General features: G+C 34.2%; 2 protein-coding genes across 5 annotated transcripts in view; one reads left to right on the top strand and one right to left on the bottom strand.

The window, feature by feature from the left end:
• The first annotated feature begins 822 nt into the window (after positions 1 to 822).
• On the top strand, positions 823 to 10,349 carry CUNH14orf28 (chromosome unknown C14orf28 homolog). Of its 2 annotated transcripts, XM_023522141.1 has the most exons (6): positions 823 to 1,129; positions 4,055 to 4,579; positions 6,158 to 6,247; positions 7,398 to 7,532; positions 8,393 to 8,495; positions 10,196 to 10,349. In XM_023522141.1, the coding sequence occupies exons 2-6, from the start codon at positions 4,056 to 4,058 to the stop codon at positions 10,286 to 10,288; spliced, it is 945 nt and encodes a 314-aa protein (XP_023377909.1). In that variant the 5' UTR covers positions 823 to 1,129; position 4,055; the 3' UTR covers positions 10,289 to 10,349. The 2 variants fall into 2 exon arrangements, with proteins under 2 accessions (XP_023377909.1, XP_011374546.1); XM_011376244.2 differs by lacking the exon at positions 10,196 to 10,349 and having other exon boundaries at positions 824 to 1,129; positions 8,393 to 9,874.
• A 5,095-nt stretch (positions 10,350 to 15,444) lies between these two features.
• The window catches only part of KLHL28 (kelch like family member 28), a 30,807-nt gene continuing 26,327 nt past the window's right edge, over positions 15,445 to 19,924 (bottom strand). For 2 of the 3 annotated variants that reach the window (XM_011376234.2, XM_023522140.1), the window contains one exon: positions 19,554 to 19,920. In XM_011376234.2, coding sequence (XP_011374536.1) covers positions 19,757 to 19,920 — 164 coding nt within the window. In that variant the 3' untranslated portion in view covers positions 19,554 to 19,756. Of the gene's footprint in view, positions 19,921 to 19,924 lie in introns of all 3 variants that reach the window. The other variant, XM_011376226.2, reaches the window with a different exon arrangement.

Below are 19,924 nucleotides of genomic sequence, written 5' to 3'. Positions count from 1 at the left end.
GAGTTGTGTATTCTGGAAGTTGAGCTTCGCTTTCCAGACAATCACTATTTGTCTAAGGTTTAGATGGGGGAAAGTCTCAACAGTACTCTATTTCTAATTGTGGATGGAGGTAGTTTTCAAAGGTGGCCTGTGCTCTTTAGGAGTAGAGACATGTGGGCTTTGACTCTTTAATGGAGGACACAAGAACTAGGGCCTACTGAACAGGAATAATGGTTGAGTCCACAGACTCTAGCATTTAACAACTCTATCTTAAATTTCCAGCTGTCATTTAATGTGTGGTGCCTTACCATCTACAAAACAAAAAGTTTTCATCTCTACAATGGGCAAAAGCTATCTAATTTCTTTAAATAGTACTAACTTCCATTATAAATTATAGCATTTTGGCCAATCATTACCTTCAGTAATAAAGATAGCATTTAACATACTAATTCAATTTTTTCCTAAGTATATACTTAAATCAAAAGCTTGAATAATTATAACTTATTGAAAAAACAAAACTTTCCTCTTCTGAGTTAGGATTTGAGAGGACAAGACCTATAGGCAAACTAAAAGCAAGTAAGATAAAAAATTGTACAAATCTCAGAAAGCCAAGCGGGTTTCCCAGTAAAACCCCGCCTCCGTGCAAACCCGGCCCACTTCCGGTTGCTCCACCCATCCTCTAACAGTGGAACCCCGCCCCTCTCTGCGAGGTCCTGTCCCCCGCACCTGATCCTGATTCCCATTGGGCGAAGCTGAATGCTATACACACACCCTCCACACGCACGTTTGGCCAGGGCGTCTTCGCGCTTGCGCAGCAGCGCCGTCAAGGAGGCTAGGAACTGGGGGCTGGCGGGGGGAGGGGGGCGGAGGTCAGGCCGAATCTTCCTCCGTAATAAGAAGCTACGCGTCCCGCGGTCCTGGCTCCGTGGGTCCGGTCGGATCGGGCCTGGGCGCCGGAGCTGCTGTGGCTCCCGCCGCGGCGGGTGCGATGGAGGCCGTGCCAGAGCCCAGCACTCACGCCAGGGGAGGCCGAGACAGCCGGCGGTGCTAGTAGATGCGGCGGCGGCGGCGGCGGCAGTACGGGCTCTCCATGAGCAAGCGGCGGCGACGACGGGTGCGGCGGCACCAGCGGTTTTCGGTCCCCGGGGAGGTACGAGGAGTCGGCTTCCTGGTAGACGGAGACTGTCGGGTGTGAGAACGCTCTCTGCGGCCGGGCACCTCCAGCGCATTGCCCGCAGTCCCAGGCGCCCTGCGGGGCTGTTGCCCGGACACGGACAGGGGCGCCCCGCTGTCTCACCTCGGGGACCCGCCCGCAGTGCGGGGCCAGCCCTTGGTGCCAGGCCTTCCCGGGTGCGGCGGTCCGGGGGCAGGGTGGGCGTGCCCGGAGCGCCGGGGGCTAAGGGGGTGCCCACCGCGCGCTCAGCACGTCCTGGCCCGGAAGCCCCGTGCTCCTTAGTGGGGGAGCGCGTGGCGTTTTCTCAGGTTATTTTAGAGCAGGATTCAAGAGGGGACCTTTAGGACTGCCGAGGTTTTAGGGCGCCCGGCATTCAGTGCTTTGGTCTGGTCCTTGTGACTGGCGTAGAGTACAAATTGACACGCTTGGAAATGATCGCAAAAAAAAAAGTGTTTTGCCAAGGAAATAAGTCAGGGGAATTTTGCAGGTTTATTCAAACTGGAGGGCCTGTTGAGGCAGGAAAATAGAGTAGGATAACTCTTCCAGGTCTTCTGATACAGTGCCTAACGAACAATATTCGAAGGTGTGAGGAAAACTTAAGACAATTTTAAGAAACTCTCTTTGCAGGCATTTCTCCATCTTTCTTGGTCATTTTTATTGTAATTGATTTTGGGACAAATCACCACGTTAATGCTGAAGCTAGATTAAGTGCTCTCTAGTTCTTCCAATCCTCTCCATCCCCAATTTTTTTTTTTTCTCAGAAAAAAAGACTGAAGTTTTGTTACATACACACATATATATGTAACTACATTATACATATAATTGTTTAATTCTCTTAGAGTATAACTATTGCTTTCTGGAACTATAATTACTCTTTATTTGGTCATGTCCAAAAGATAATTCGTAAGAAAACACTACGGAGATTTTCAATTCCTTCCCAATGCAATATTTAGGAATCCGATACTGACACTGACCTCAGTCACTCTCTTTTCCTATTCCTCAGATGCTTCCCTTCTTCACAAAAACGTACTTTTCCATAAAAGTAACATATTGGAAAACTATAATGATGGTTTTAGTTTAGACATTTTTTGTCCCAAGTGAAGTGAAGCAGTTTTTAAACTAGTTTCATTAGGGCGTCATTCTTTAAAAAAAATTTTTGCTTTATATAACATAAATATGACATATACATTTTTATTAGACTTCTGTGAATGACTTTAAAAACAAAGAACTCAAGCTCTTGATCGTATGACCTTACTATAAAGTTCTTTCAAATTCAACAGAAATAAATCAAGCCATGAAGAAAGTTATTACCATTTTTAAAGTATTTGAATGCCTTATGTTTTTTAAAATCTCAGGAAATGTCAGTTCTTAAGAAGAAACTGAGTTTGTGTTTTCTTAGGTTCCATATTTGCCACGCCTTCTTATTCCTGATTGGTTGACTAAGCCAACCTGTTACCAACTGTATATAAACATCTACACTTAAAACTAAATATAGTGTTAAATATTTTAGAGTGCACAGTAACTTTCTTCAAGCTGAAAATAGTGTATGTTTAATATATCGTAGAACTGAATTTTTAGTCTGCTAATATTGCTTAAATCGCTTTGAACTAAATTTCTCACAAAACAGGTCTTCAGTATTGAGTGTTGTTGGATTCATGTTGTGCTTGGGAGAGTGTGGCACTTAAAAAGATGGTCAAAATAAGACACTGACCTCAGTCACTCACTTTTCCTATTCCTCAGATGCTTCCCTTTTTTTCATAAAAATATGCTTTTCCATAAAAGTAATATATTGGAAAACCTTATGTTTTTAGTTTAGACATTTTTTTTGTCCCAAGTAAAGCAATTTTTTAATTCAATTTCATTAGGACATCATTCTTTAATTTTTTAGATTTTTGCTTTATATAACATACATATGACATAAACATGTTTATTAGAATACTGTCATTGACTTTAGAAACCAAATACTTAGATGTTCTCAAGGGTGGGCGAAGGATAGATGCCTGTTTCATAGGGAGGATGCCTCAGTTCATTCCCAAAACATGCAGAGAAGAGAATCAAGATACTTACCAAGTTCTGGATGAGAGCTTCACAGCATGGTCTCTATAGTTCAAATTATAGAGTATTTAGTATGGTCCTAATTACAAGTAAAAATCTCAAAGGTCATAGAAATGATTTTGTATAAGCTGTACTACTATTTAGTTCTCATGATAACTCGTCATATGTTGTCTTTCAAAGTTAATTGGTCATTATTCTGTAGCCCAAACAAGGTTTCCATTACAGTATATCGGTTTCATAAGTGAAACCACACTTGTTAACAAACTGAAGGACAGCTTGTATTTTGGAGGGTGGAAGAGGTTTACTTTAGGAATATACCCAACTATATTTAGATTGTATTTTTAATTAGCTTTACTTTCATTTATGATTACAGAATTTTCCTGTATCACAGATAAAACCTGCAGTATAATTAATATAAAGGCCTATCAAATGGCCATTCTGTACCTCAAAAGAAAGATTGCAGCTTTTTCTTTTTTAAAAAATTAATTTTTTATGGTTACATTGGTTAACGAAATCCAATAAGTTTCAGCTGTACATTTTAACAGAAGGGCATATATATATTTACACTGTGTTCACCTCCCATAGTTAGATTTCTTTCTGTCACCACATATTTGACCCCTTTTTATCCCTTCTACTTCCCCCAGATTGCAGCTTCTTAAGTGGTCTTTCTAGACCATGCATATTGCCCCCAAAATGGCTAGTAGCTTAAATTGTTTTAAATTTTTTTGTTACATTGGGAGGCTATCTAACCAAATTTAAATCTTTAGATACATTTAGAAACATACCATGCATTTAACATGTGAAGTCACAAATCTACATATTTTATTTTTAAATTTTAATATGCAGGATGAAGACACTGTTTGAAGAGATCAAAGCATCAATTAAAAATAACTATAACCAAGATCGCTCATTTTGGAGGCCTGTTCTTCCTTGGGGAGGTGTTTTTACTATCAAAGCTGGCCGCAAAGCAGTGTCCTGTACACCACTCTATGTTGAAATAAGACTGAAAAATACCTGCACCATAGATGGATTCTTAATGTTATTATACGTCATTCTTAATGAAAATGAAAATTTTCCTAGAGAACTCTCTCTTCATCTGGGTAGAGAGTTTGTAGACTGTTTTCTTTATTTAATGGACACCTACAGTTTTACAACTGTGAAGCTACTTTGGATTTGGGACAAGATGGAAAAACAGCAGTACAAATCTGAAGTTCATAAAGCTTCATTAATAATTGATTTGTTTGGGAATGAGCATGATAATTTTACAAAAAATCTCGATAATCTCATGTCTACCATACAAGAGAGTTACTGTTCCAACTGGCGATGCCCAACTCGAGTGCAGGAAGATCAGCAGCGCACAATTAATATAAAGTAAGTTGCTCTAAAGTCTGTTTTGTCACTTTTAGCAGAAATAATTTTTTAAACAAAGTGCTATGAATATGTGTATATATATAATCAAAGTACTTCTTAAAGTATAGACCTTGTGTAATTACTTATACGAAAAGCAACCACACAAATGCAAAACTTAGTAGGTCCCATGACGAAAACTTCCAAACATCTTAGAATTTACTTCAGTCTAACCACTATGCTGTATGTACACCTGAAACTAATATAATATTGAATATCAACTGTAATTGAAAAAATTTTTTAAAAATTACAAAACCAACTGATAACTTTTACTTGCAAAATAATGAATTATTCATTGTGCAAAATACTTTGTTCTTGAGTTGAATTTAGTTATGTGGCTATGTAAATAATGAATTCCTGTGTCACAAATTTAACCTTCTAAAGAACACTTAGTACTGCGTCCAATGTATGTTTCCTATATAATGTTTTACCCCTTAAATGGATCTCTGTTGAGTGGGTTAGTTCTACATGAATAAGAAGTTTGAAAGTACTCCTTCATATTATGGCCAGGCCATAATTATAGACAGAAACCCCAAATTTTGGGATCTTAACACCTGGGGAGCTTGTGGATATGCAGAGCAATTTTCCTGATAGGAAAGGGGCTGTAGCCTGCTAAGTATTTTTGGCTTTCAGAAATGAGGCAGACCTCCCTCCAAGCTGCTAAATGACAGGGAGGAAGGCCAAACTGTCAAGCCCTAGTGGAGTGTTGGGAAACAAATCCCCCACGGGACATGAGCTAGAAAAGGAATAATTGCTAGTGGAAACAAAACAGGCCAGAAAAACAATCTCAACAAACACATTGTTGTCAGAAAGTGTATTTGGCCCTGTGGTCCACAAAAACAGCCTAATAGATTGTTTCCCTTTGGGAATGTACAATCATATGCCCTAAGTTATTAAATTCACATTTCTTTATAGCATATTTAGTTTAATATTATAATATCATGCTACTTATGGAAAGCTGAAGATATTTTATTCTTTTTAGAGTCTAGCAATTAATGTCTCTTTTTCTGAAATACACTTTGTCTGTTTTCCTGTATTGCTGATATGAGGATGTCAATTTTGAAATCTCCATCAGGGAAAAAATTTCTGCTACTCTAAATCATAATGGACTAAAAAATGTTTCAGAAATTTGTCTTTTTTTACTAGTATTTTAATTTGTATATGTTTTGTTTGATAGTAAATAATGAAATATTTATAATCCTATATTAATACTAATATTTTATACTTTTAATAAAATATTTTTATCATATTTACATAACTTTTTAAAGCTTTTGCCTATTTTTTTAATCCTATATTTAAAACAACCTCTGAAAAACTTTTTTAACAAATCAGGTAGCTGAGGCCAACAATGGCTGCGATTTACATTTAGTCTGGTAGCTAATTGGCTGCTGTCCTGATTGTGGGTCCTATATGCAAAAATGAATCACAGGTTATATTTTTATTTTCTAGTAATGAATTGACCTGTAAATTTGTTATCCTGATAATGTATTTTACCTGTAAAATGTTGATGCAGTTCTTAGATGTATTTTGCAATTGTTATAGTCCTCCCCAAGAAATTCCACATGGAAACTTAATACGACTGGCTGTGGATGAGTTATTCTGTTCCAGGATTGAGCTGTGTGAAGAACATGGGTGAGTATATGATAGACATTTAAGATGAAAATATTACTGTGTTTCTAAAGAAGCCCGAACTGGTAAGTTGTTTAAGTCTTTATGAAATATCAGTTCATATTTAGGAAGTATAGGAAGCCATCGTTTTTGGAATCTTAATACCTTCTAGTTTCCTGTGCTATCTTATGCTGTGTTGTCATTATCAGATAGAATATAATACTATAGTTAATTGATGAAAACAAAGCAAATGCCTTTTATTTTTTTCCCCCCACTGCTGAGTAGGTACAATAAAACCTTGGTTAACCGGAATCCAGCTAATCGGGACCCTCATTTAACTGGATTTTTTCAGCACCATTTAGGAGAAAGAGGTAACTTACAACCAAAAAAATTTAACATAGTAAAAAAGAAAAGAAACCCAAAAGGGCAGAAAGAATATATTCATCACAATCTCTTAATTTCTATATATATAGTATTGTGCAATGAGAATATTAAGAAGGATAATCTTACAGCTAATTTAATCACAAAAGAAGGAAGGAATAAAATATGTTCAGTTAATTGTACTTCAGAAAGTGAACTAATGTATTTTAGCAACAAATGCTGAAACAAAATGATTTTCTGGTTAACTTAGTTTAGTCAGTAATGTTTGTTAACCAAAATACTGTACCCTGAACATTCCGGTTAATCAAGATTTTACTGTATAATTGTATTTGTTGTATTCTGACCCATATGCTTAATACCTGATATCACTAAATAAATAGAATTTGCTTCATCCTAATGGCAAAAGGAGGCAATTAGGAAATTTTAACCAATCTAAAGAAGTCTATAAGAATCATTATTATTCTCCTCTCTGCCATTACTTCCCTTTGAAACCATCTTAGAGAAAGAAAAATGTATCTTCAAATAAATATCAGTTTGAAAGACTTCACACTTTTATAAACTTAGATAAAATAGTTTTTCCTGGGGTTTTAAAAGTATTTCTTGTACATAGGCTCTCACAGCTTGTAAACTTTTGAGAATTGACATATAAAGTATTAATATAGCCACACCATTACCCATACCTAAAATAGATAATTATGCTTCTTATGAAATGAAGTAATAAAGACAACCCAGAAGTGATCAAAGGGAGCTTTGTTCCAAGTTTAAGAAAGTTCATGCCTATTTTCAATTTTAGGTGTGGTGGCTTAAGAGAATTTTCCCAACGAGTTTTCTGCCACGGGGCACCCCCTTTTGTTGTCTTAAATATGCAGCACTGGAAATCTGAAGATCTGGCATATGTACCCTATTACTTGGATTTATCTGATCACAAGTAGGTGTTTTTTTGGTTTGTTTGTTTTATAAAACTAGTAAAAAATAAATTTATATTTTTCTGCTATTCTGATTTTGACCAGCCCTTAAGCAAATACTGTTGAAAAGATCATATCTATCTCTAAATTTATGTATTCTGACTAAGATCAGAATCTCCTACAGGGCGTCAGTCCACTGGTAGTGCACATAGCGGTTAGGTGTTTGGACTGTGGAATAAACAAAATTGGGTTCAAACCCAGCCCCACCTTTTACAAACTATATGATCTTAGGTCAGTAACTTAACCAGTTTACATGTTAGTTTTCTTATCTATAAAACAGAGATGACAGTATCTATGCCATTATTGTGAGGAATTAATGAGATGGCACATGTAAAGTGGCTATTTCAAGTCCAAGTAGTGTATAGTATGAAGTCATAATTTAAAAATAAAATGCTACTGTCATCATTGTAGGTAAAAATATCTGCATACAAATTAGAACATTCAGGGTTCTTTTAACTTTTTGCCTTTAAAGGCTTTATTTGTGTTTGTGTTTTCTCTTATTTAATAGAAACATACAGATTATAAGTTAAGATGTATTTTGTTAAAATTCTTAAATTTTGTCAATTTAAAAAATTCTTAAACATTTTACTCCAAATTACCAATTATACTACATGAATTTTAAAGATGGATCTCTCTTTTAAGGAATAGGATACAAACAATCATCAATTTTTATTCCTTAGTTAAGAATTTACAGAATGTCTTTTAAGGAATAGGATACAAACAGTCATCAATTTTTATTCCTTAGTTAAGAATTTATGGAATGTTTATCTTAAGAACACAAAGTATTTTAACTTTCTGCTACACTTTGTCATTAACTTTACAGGTATTTGTTGGAAGGTGCCACGTTATTTAACAAAGAGGAACATCACTATTCTGCAGCTTTCCAGATTCACGGACATTGGATGCACTATGATGGCCTCAGAAATGTGAATTTAATTTTGTTAAATAAACCCCCAGAGTTTCTCCTCTTGTCATCATTGGTTTATATTCGAGCAACAGAGAAATAAATATAGACTGATGCTAAATTAAATTGTTTTCCCTCCTGCCCATGCTCCCCAAGATAAAGGGCTTTTATTTTGTATATACTTGGTATCCAAGGAAATAGTTCAACTATACTAGTTTCAGAGGTATATTTTCCCATGTTTAGCCCAGGTAAATATTTTATATAGAGAACTATGCAAAAATGTTTGTATTTCTTTTTCTGTATCCTGGGTTATTTTTATACAAGCATATTTTATGTTGAAATAAAATATATCTTGTAGCTTTTATATTTTTTATTTATATGTACCTCAAAGATTTTTTACAATTCTGTCCTTGAATACAAGAAAATAGTTAGTTGAATTCTCAATTTTTTTTTTTTTTTGGATAACCAAATAAAACCTGATACAAGTCAGTGTTTCATTTATAGAAATTTAACAGTTCAAAATGTATCTGACTATATTTCTTTGCCCTACCTCACTATAATTCAAAGTGCACTGTTGAATCTAGTATATATTTGAATGTACAAGTTTATAGATGGCTTAGTCTGTTTTACTTGTTGTTTTGCCTAATTCCCCTGAAGCAATTTTAAACATTTTTTGGTGAGAATATTTTTCTTGGCTTGAATTATTTCTTCCTAATGGCAAATTCCTTTAACCACTTATTAAAGTATTAAAAACTACCAGCAGATTTTACGTTAACTAAGTTCCTAAGCTTAATTAAAGTTATTGTTAAATAAGTTACATAACTGATCTAAACATTTATCTCATAATTAAATGTAATGGAAATTCTCCTATAAAAATTTATTTTGCTGATAAGACAACTGTAAAAAATTAGGCAACTAGATGTTTATTAATGTTGGATTAACAATAGAAATGTACTTTAAATATATACTTAAGAGAAAATGGGTGCCTAGGAATATTTCTTTTCCTAGTAAGTCATATTGACACAGAAAAACAAACCTTAAATTTTTGGAGTAACATCTGCTGGTTCCTTTGTAAGTAGTAAATTAGTAGCATAAGGCTTTGATTTGCAATAGAAATCACTAGAATGTTATAGTTATCAGAATATTATGTTCCTTTTCAAAGACCCTAAGATCTCTCTTCCTTTTGTAATTTAAAGGAAAAAATTAGATACTATTCTCAAGGAAAAATACTTTTTAAAATTTATCACCATTTTTTAAGTGTTTACATTTCAATAAACAGTTCACCTTAGGTTTTAGGTTGAGATTGAGCGCAATATATTTGGAGATTTCTACATGACAACACAGTTCACTGCCATATACCAAATTGCTAAGGTTTAATTCAATAAATTAAGTCTTAAAATAGCTTGGTGCCATGTTGAGATAACTTACTGAAGAATGGATAAATGTGAGTGAAACGTTGCTGAGAATGTCTCACTTTGAGCAAGTAGTATGAAAATTCCTGTTTTACATAAGATTTAAAAATATTGATTTATTTTACAAAATCACCCCAGGGTTTGCTTAAATAGTTGCTCACATGTATTTAAACAGGATTTGATTTACAGTATACTTCTGGGGACACCTTACTGCATGAATCAAACTATACAAAAACACAAATACTAGCATATATATAAATGGTATCATTAACAAGATTATTCCTAATGCAGGTTTTTTTTTTTTTTTTAGGGATTGCACTTTATTGGGAATAATACTAGTTTGTCACGAAACAATTACTTACCTACCTCACAGGGTTGTTGTGAGGATTTAGATAATTGTTAAAATCTTGACAACCTTGAAAATGCTAATAAAAAAAACCATATTTTTCTACCTCTTTCCTGTATGGGCAAGTCTCCCAGATTCTTACTAATGAACTTTTCAGATTTTATTATTTTATTTTAGGCTGTAGTTCATATCAGTAATGAATTGAACGTGTAATAGAATTTAAGTATGCCTTCTGGACCCCAAATGACTGGGGTTTAAGGATAGTAGGTGGTATATTGTCATGGTGGGTGGGTGGGTAGTTGATTGGTTGGTAGAAGAAATTATTCCCTGCTGACAAACTAGTGATTAGAAAAAGAGTCCAGAATGTGAAAGGATATGGAAAATTCATTGCCTTCAATTCTTAGAGAAATTGGGGTGAAGAGGACAAAAGATATGAGAGAATTCATATTTTTAATCAAAATGCCACAAACCATGACTATACCGATGGGGAGAGCAAAAATGATTTTAAAACCCTAGCTTCAGAGGGGGATAAAGAATACAGCAAATTTAAGGAGGAATTTCCAACTTATCTTGCTTGAGCAAAAGAAAGCTTTTCCCTCCCAATTTAGCAAATAATCTTAGATTTATCTTTCAAAGTGACTTTGCATTGTTAACTATTAGAGTTAATTTAATATCTGTGGACTTCTCAGTGGATCTGATCCAATCAGAGAGGAAGAGAGACCTAGAGGTAATTGACTATGGGTGTGCTTTGCATGCTTACTAGGGTGAATTCCATATTCAATATCATTCCTAGAGTTTGAGCAAACAACTAGGCTATATAAGCAGATAACTACTATGACATAAAAAACTACGTGTTGAGCATATCTAGTTTAGTTTTATAATTAAATGTTTAATTACAATTATTTGAAAATAATTAGAGAATTAATGTAATGCACTGTAAGCAGAGCAGCTTATGTAAAAATGACTGCAGTTAAGTACCACTAAACTACAGCCAAAGCAAACATTTATATTCTTATCATCCTGTTGATGTTCTAACATTTAAAATCAGCATCAAATTATTCTGCATTAAAATCTAAAATCACAGCTTGTGAAGTTCATCTTAATGACCTGATGCCTTACTAATAGGGTTCTAACCCTCCCAGGTAGCCCAGCGTTTATTGTCTGGTCACCTGGACAGCCTTTAACTTTAATTTGATCCCAGGGAAAACAACATTTCACTTTATCTCTGGGAAATTGAAGAAGTTAGTGGGCAGTCTATAGTTTTATATGTTGATATCTACCTGAGGATGTATATTAGATTATTTACCCTCAATGAGCAATCAGTTCTACAGTCCATTGTTTTCTCAGTGAGATCTTTTGCACGGTACCAAAAGGAATATCTCTTGAAAATGAAAAAGTAAGCTACTCTGGCAGGGGCTTCAAAGAGAATGTGGAATGCAACAGGAGCTTGGGGAGCAAATGACAAGTTGGCCATGGTAGAAGTAGCAATGTTTGTTCCTTCATTTTCATTGTTTTCCTTTTAAATTTTATAGTCTCATTTTTAAATAGGATTATAAAAATAACATAAATCAGTAAAATTCAATAAGTACCAAAAAAGTGTAAAGAAGAAAATGATTGTGATTTATCACCTAGTGATAATCAAGTTAGTACTGGTAAAAACCCAGCACGGCTCCCTAGTACTGAAGAGAACCAAGAATCAAGGAGTTAGGGCTCTGAAGAAAGAAGTGTATACTCCTAGAGGGCTGGCATAGCGGTGATAGAAATAAATAGCATGAGAAAAAGAAGAGGCAAGTGAACCTCTGAAGAAAACTGCTGTGGTCATCCGTTCAGACATTTCTTTATACCTGGACACTTGCTTTCAGAAACTTTCATCTCAAACCTTCCAGAACTCATTATTTTATGAATAATGTTATTCTTTTACATTCCTCTACCTACATTTCAAAATTAGTATTCCAGGTGCTAGAGTTGGGAAGCAATAATATCCTGTGGTATAAATTTTCCCCAAAAGGATACAATAGATTGTTTCCCTATTAATGTCAAATATTAACAAATATTAAAACACACTGAGCATAATTATCTTGCTCTAAGGTAAAGTAGGACAAAGGGAGTTTGCGAAGAGGATGGAAGTAGAAACAAATAGCTCTACACATTCAACATATGGGAATTTAGGACAGAAGGAAAGGACAGGAAGAGAGAAGATGGCAGGAAAGCTGACCTGTGCTTAGGTCAAGAGCAACCAGGTTAAGGGTTAGAGGAAATGGCTAGCTAAGGAAATCTTTACCTAAGCAAGCTAAGTTTGATGTGGGGGCTATAAGCCAGAACATTAATATCAAGACATACTTTCTCTGCAGCATTCACTTAATACAACCTACTATTTGCTTGTTGAATACACGTCTTGAAAAGAGAAAAGGTGCATCAATCAATGATGACTTTACAAAGAGAAGTACTATGGCCTGGTAAGCACCTGGGGCTTTGGGAGTACAGAGGGGCAGCTCAGCAGACAACTGCTGTGAGGTCTTTAAAACAGGCCTTTCACAGTTGCTGCCTAGCATTCCTGGAGGTTTGTGGAGGAAAGAACATTGGGCTTGTGATTCCAAGGGTAATTGTAAGATCCTATTGCCTCTACTTGTACCCACAAAGCCTAACCACCTTTAATTTCCATTAGAAAGCTAAAAATCCTAAAACTAAACATAAAAAAAATTTGAACATCATCAAATTTAAAAATAAATTTATTGTAGCTAAAGTGATTCACAAAGATTAATAATCTCAAATGTTTTCTGTTTTTGTAAGAGGGAAGAGATTTGAGAGGAAACCGAGAGGGCTGTTAGGATGGGTGCTCTTTAAATATTTGGCGAATGAGTTATCAACCAGATTTGCTTTAGGTATAGTACTGTGGATTTCCAACTTTTGCAGTCTTCTACAATAACAGTAGGTGGCAGAAGTGCCCCAGTATGGAATGCAAAGGAACTGCAGAGAGAACTTTCTGGCCTTTAAAATATTAATATGCTTTATAATTTGGGTGGGGCAAGACCAATTTTCCTTCTGTTCTATGACACTATACGCATTCATAGATTGGATATAACATTCTGTGGTAACATCTTTGATGATGTTAGTTATGCTCTTTACCACCCCAGTTCAAATAATATTTATAAGTTGACTGGCGTTTCTTTACCTGCTTCCCCAACCCTCATGGTTTCTGGACTACTGTATGCTTTTTCTTTTGAAAAGGGTTATGAATTCCTGTCCCTAGAGAGCTTATGGAAATGCCAGAAGACCTGATTCAGGATTGACATTTTTGATTCTGGAAAAAATAAGAATTGCAGACATTTGAGGTGAATCGTGATATGTGATCAACACCACTGGATTATCTCTATTATCATCAGTCCTAAACTACTGAATTGTATGCTGTCAAGAAGAGACAAGAGTATGACAGTTACACATCTGGATTCTAAAGTCAGATTGCCTGAGTTCAAATCCAGACTGTCACTGATTGTGTGGCTTTGGCCCTATTACTTACCCTCTCTATTCCCCAGTTTCTGACTGTAAAGTGGATATAATAGAATATATCTCACAAGACTGTGGTTAGGATTAAATGAATTATTATGTATAGCACTTGGTGTGTGGCACACAGTAAGCACCATGAAAGTATTCATTACCATTGTTTTTTTCAATATTTTATTAAGAAATGAAATTAATAGGCAAGTAGTGCTGCTGTAGAAAATGAACTAAATGCTGTGTGAATATTTCAAGTTTGTTGGCTGAAAATCATTGCTGGCATTTCTATGGCAATTAAGGTCATAGAACAAATTATGACATTAAAACAGTAAAAAAATGTTAAATTCATGAATTAGTTTGAAATGCAAAAACAACACGTTAAAATGTTGAAAAGTGAATAGCTTAAATTTCCCTAGATAGTAAATAATAATGAAATATCCCATTTTGTTCCTGCTCAAAATCAATTATCTACCAGATATTGTCCAAAATCATTTATTCGAAATCTTTTAAAATCTGGCTCTAATAAAACTTTTTGACATAGAAAGCCTTCTATTCCATGGCAACCACCTACTCTGATTCTAGTACCACTGTTACTTATTAACTCTCCTCAGGGCACACACAAGAATATCCTTTCTTAGACTTTCTTCCTGGTCATGATAAAAGTGACCGACTGGTCATCCTTATTTAGATCCTACCTTACTCAATAAATGATTTAAAGCAGCTTTTCGAGTACATTAAAAATTAGAAACTTTTCTTTATAATATCAGACATAATTTAACCCAAAACAAAACAAAACCAAACCTGAGGCCAAATGTTAATCTTTCATCAAGCCCCTCAGTAGGTAGACTAATAAAAACAGCCTACAAGGTATTCTTGCCTTGGTTGATGGAAACACCTTTTAGGAGAATTGGACAATGTTATTAGACTGAACGTGTCTCCTCAACATTCATATATTGAAACCCTACCCACTTCCTTGTGATGGTGTTAGGTGGAGCTTTTGGCCAAGAACCTAAGAGTTGAGCATAAAAAAGTTAGCTTGGGTCAGTTTAACAACTGACATAAAAAGTTGTTTTTCAAAATAATTTGTATCTTTATAAGAAACATGGGAGCTTTCCTCCCCTCTCTATTCTTTGCCACCTGAGGATACAATGAAAAAGCAGTCTATAACCCTGAGGAGGGTATCATCAGAACCTGACCATCTGGCCCTCTGGTCTTGGACTTCCAGCCTCCAGAACTTTGAGAAATAAATTTCTATTGTTTAGAAGCCATCCAGTCTGCGGTATTTTGTTACAGCAGCCTGAAATGACTAAAACGGGCAAGACCTAGCAAAATTATATATCACCTATCCCTTGACCCACCAATTCCAATTCTTAAAATCTATGCCACAAACCAAAATGAGAAATGCACAAGGCCCTTCTTTAGGAGGACTCCTGGTTACCTGATGCTGGCCTTAAAGGTAACCACCCTCTGGAATGCTGCCTTGTCTGTCTCAAGTAAATCTTTCTTATAAGGTTGGGTAGAGACTCTAAAAGGAAGAAAGCATTGAACTTACCTACTGAACTCTTCCATGCCCACTTTGCTAATGAATATTTCTTTAGTAAGTGAGCATGAGGCTATATACCACACCCACCTCACCTTTTGTGGCCACTACCAAGAACTCAGAGCTGAGCATAATGAAGTCAGCTTGGGTCGGTTCACAACGACTGACACACAAAAAGTTATGTTTTTCAAATTTATTCTAAACATTTCACATTAAGTGAAATTTAACCATAGTCATTACAGAGCATTACCACAATAGTGCATACAAATAACTTTTAAAGACAAAAGAATACAACCTTCAACGAGTTAATAGCCATTTTACCATGTAAACAAAAATAAAATGAAATCCCGATACTAAAAAGATACATATTCAGAGGTAAAATGCATAAAAATAATTAAACATTAACATAACCCACAGCTAGATCACATTCTTTGCAAGAGAGTACATATATTAGTACTCAACATTTACAAAATTTCAGAATCCTGTTAAAATCAAAACCATCTCTGGTTTATGATACAGCACAATTCATAAGGCAAAAATATAGGCATTATCATCCAGTTCTTTAATTTCACTTGTATTTTAAGGCAAGCTTGGAACTTTTTGCTTGGTATTTTAAAATAAATGGGACTTATACATGATAACTTGACAAAATTAACAATAAATTGTCTGTAGTTAAATATGTGAAATATAAAAGACATATGGATAACAATTTTTCTCTCTGCAGAGATGTAAACTGGATTTTTATTTGACTCCATATCCACACCAGTAAGAAAACTTGTAAACCTATATTAAAAACCTATTGTACTCCTCAGTCTTCTCAAATATGTCTCAACACTGAATCAATATACTGTAAGCAAAATCCAATATATATCCAGCCACAGAATAACTGTATTTAATTAAATCATATTCTAATTTAAAGTGCTGTTTACAAAGGACAAAAAGGTTAAAAGATAGAACTGGATGTTGACATGTGACAACTTAAAATTTCATAATTTTCAGACTACAGAGGTTATAGAGGTTATCACAAGTTTATTGAATTTAAGCAGTATCTATTATAGAATTTGATTTTCCTGAAAATGAGCACTTAGGTGACAATACCAGAAATCCAACACCAAAACTGAAAACACACCATTATATGTACATATATTTCCTTCAATGTCATCCAGAGCCTTGATAAAACTTAAACTAGTTTAAGTTTCTATATCTTGTTTTTCTTCTAGAAAATATATTATCCAATTCCAAGAAATCTGGAATTCTATAAACTTTAGATTCTTTATAATTGTCATGTCAATAAAACACTGAACACTAAAGGACACAAAAGTTTATACATAAACTGGGTCTTTAATTACTTCTTATGATGTTGGAGATAAGGAATTAGATTCACACTCCACCATGACTTGGGTACAGGTCTCCCTCACTGTATTTTATTCTTTGATAAGATTGTATCTTATTTATAGCCACTATAGCATCTGGCACAGGATCTCGTACATATAGTAGACCTGCCATATTTGTCAAGTTATCAAAATAATTTTTCAAAACCTAATGAATATCACTTTCCTATCATTTGATACCACTTCCTATAATTTAATATTCATTTGTATCTAAAACAATATTAGTAATAACATATGGAACTACATAAATATCCTTTGGGCTACATTAAAAACCACTTAAGTTCTATTACTATATTCAACAACTATTAAATAGCCAAACATTTCTAGTAGATTAAGCCTTCATAAAATAATTATAGAAGGTAATTATATTCTAATTAGATAATTACTAGTTCTCACTGTAACTTTTTTCAAAAATATTTTTAGGCAATCTTAAATAGCTGTCTCCTCTTTGCCTGATTATATAAAATTATTTCTATTATTTTTAACCCTGGGAATTTATAATCAAATATCTTTATCCTTTTTAACATAAGAAATGTGTAGCTTTTGTCAGTAGAATATTCATGATGAAACTTCTCACAAATCTGTACAAGGCGGGTCTATTGTAAAGTTGTCAGTTGTCAGGTTGCATTAATATCTCTTGCTGTTATGAACAGCAGAGTATGCTTAGCAAACCTGAAATAAAAATTTCTAAATTTGGTATTTTTCTTCTTTTCACAGGTTTTCATAAGTTGTTCTCTGGTATGGCTCCTACTATTGCCCAAAATATTTCACATTTAGTCTTCTTCAACGCAAAATTCAGATTTTCCCAAAACAATGACCAATATATCCCTTTGATCTAATTTACCTAATGATTATCTATTTTATACTAATTTGATAGTGAGGCTGATACACTGAGTAAAACATTGTTAAAATAAAATGTATAGTATAGATCTGTTTACGATTAAAATAGTTTTCTAATCTTTCAAATTCCTTTCTGGGGAGAAAGAATTAAAAAATAGCGTAATAGGATGTACTTAACAATTTCATTGCTATAAATAGAAAGAAAATCAAGTTGGGGATTTAAAATTAAGTATGTGATGAAATCTATTTTAAATTGCTTTTCTTTAAAGTCTAGACCAATCATAATAGTGCACCTTGTTTCTATTCAATAGATTTATTCAAATCAATTAAAAAGTTATTGCTATATATCATTGTTAAACAAGCAACATAGAAAATACTCAGCCTGTCAATTTTATTAGTAGCTCTTGCTGAGTTCTTAATTAGAAGAGACTAAAAATCACTTGCAAATTTTTATAATATGTGCAAATATTCATAAAGCATGATACTCCTTATGCTTAAGGAAGATTTTTACATAGTTTTGTAGTATACATTTAAATCTACAACTGGCAGTTTATGGAAGAACAAGGAAAACCGCAAATTGCCCAGCTATAGTTTAGTATAGAAGTAACATATATACTAACAAATGAACTTACACTTTATAATTACAAATGGCTTCTTAACAACAGTTTAGAACATTATGGCACTTAAGAATGCAGTATGAATTTTTCTTAGAAAACAAATATACATTAGTTTTGCAGAGACTATAAAGAGATGGTGGGCAGGTAAAAAAAGAAATCATGGAAAAGAAAAATGACTACAGTACCAAAAATAAAAGTACCGATATCATAATAAAATGCAAGGTAATATGTTCAAGACTAACAGACATTTACTAAAACATGCTAAAACAAAATGAGCCAATCACTTCTTTTAAATATGTCACTTGGCCATAGCAAACAATTTTGCTTTAAAAGATTATTTCTTTAATCAAAGTAGAACCAAATTTAGAAGTATTACTCAAGTAAATGAGCTCCAGTTTTCCTCAGTAACTTTAAAACATTCAGTTACCTAAGAAATGTACAAAGTAATGCATAACTGACTAGTGCTTTATATTTAATGAATATATTTTTGTTTTAAGGACATGTAATATCTAGCACAGGAAGATCAAAAATGTATCTTTCTTTAAATCACTATTCAGGAACCATGAAAAACATAACAGGCATTTAGATAATTTTTGGATGTTAACATTGGTATAATTACTAATATTTTTAATAAGCACAAATGAATCAAGCCAGTAAAAATGAAAAATACTATTAAAACACGTCATGCATATCTCATACTGAACATCCAAAAGAACATCATTATAGCCTTGTTATAGCTCCTACAGTTAGCACCATTTTTTATATCTGAACACTTTGAAAAAGCAAAGGTCTTAAAAAACTAAAATTATTATATGAAAAAAATCAATATGCACTAAAGGTGGTACTATACATTTGTCAAATATTTACATCGACATGGGAAAGCCTGCTATACTACTAAAATAATATTAAAGTGATATGCATTAATTCTTTGTATCCATGCTCAGCATAGCATAGATGGGAAAGTAAATCCATCCAGAATTAACCTGCCCATATAAAAAAGGAATAAACAGCAAATCTCTGACTTCTTTAATTAAGCCCTCAAATATCATGATAGTAAAAGTATTTGTCTTGCAAACATATTACATCCCTAACCCCAAAACCATTTAGCAGGAATAATATCCAGGTGACTCACTATGGCATATAATTTATACCCCTTTAAAAGTACCAAAAAAAAAAAAAAGCAGCCCTTTATTTAAAATGTGAAGCATATGAATTTACATCCAACAGACAATATCTGCACTCTGTCCAGTCATTCAATACACTCCAACATCTAAGCATCATTTACCCTAGTAAATCATGGTGCATACAGAGGAGGGAGCGAGCTAAAAGAGCAGCAAGGTTTTCTCCACATGTACATGTACGAACATAAAACTACTTTATTCCAGTATTGGGGGGAGAAGTACACGATTCAATTGGCAAGATCTCTTTTTTTTCTTTTTTCTTTTTTTTTGATTATTGATTCACTGTGTAATCAAGAGCAACCAAAGCTACCTGTCAGTTCAAAGTACCCAACAAAACTTTGAGTCTTCATGCCACTTCAAGTTAAAAAGAAAGCAATGCAGCTTCTGGGTTTCAGATAATTGGGCATCCTTTCACGTGGCACAAGGTTCATCACCTCATTCTTTCCATGAGTCCACATTTGTCAAAGTGCAGTTAATCCAAAATTGCAGCGACAGTATATCATGCCAGCTGAATCTAGCCATGTATCTGAGATAGGGTCATATTTCTGCACAGTATTCAGATAGGAAGACCCTGAGTGACCACCAACTACATAAAGGTAGTTATCAATTACTGCAGCACCAACACCTAA

This window comes from Pteropus vampyrus, unplaced genomic scaffold (genome assembly GCF_000151845.1).
Source record: "Pteropus vampyrus isolate Shadow unplaced genomic scaffold, Pvam_2.0 Scaffold10, whole genome shotgun sequence".
Classification (NCBI taxonomy): domain Eukaryota; kingdom Metazoa; phylum Chordata; class Mammalia; order Chiroptera; family Pteropodidae; genus Pteropus; species Pteropus vampyrus.
This window is presented reverse-complemented; position numbering and strand designations above follow the sequence as displayed.

What these genes read in the sequence shown, in the direction of transcription:
- CUNH14orf28 (XM_023522141.1), top strand. Translation starts at nt 4,056, where the DNA reads ATGAAGACACTGTTTGAAGAGATCAAAGCATCAATTAAAAATAACTAT. An exon ending in CAGCGCACAATTAATATAAA is followed by an intron (nt 4,580 to 6,157) that starts GTAAGTTGCTCT and finishes CAATTGTTATAG; the next exon opens with TCCTCCCCAAGAAATTCCAC. An exon ending in TTGGATTTATCTGATCACAA is followed by an intron (nt 7,533 to 8,392) that starts GTAGGTGTTTTT and finishes TTAACTTTACAG; the next exon opens with GTATTTGTTGGAAGGTGCCA.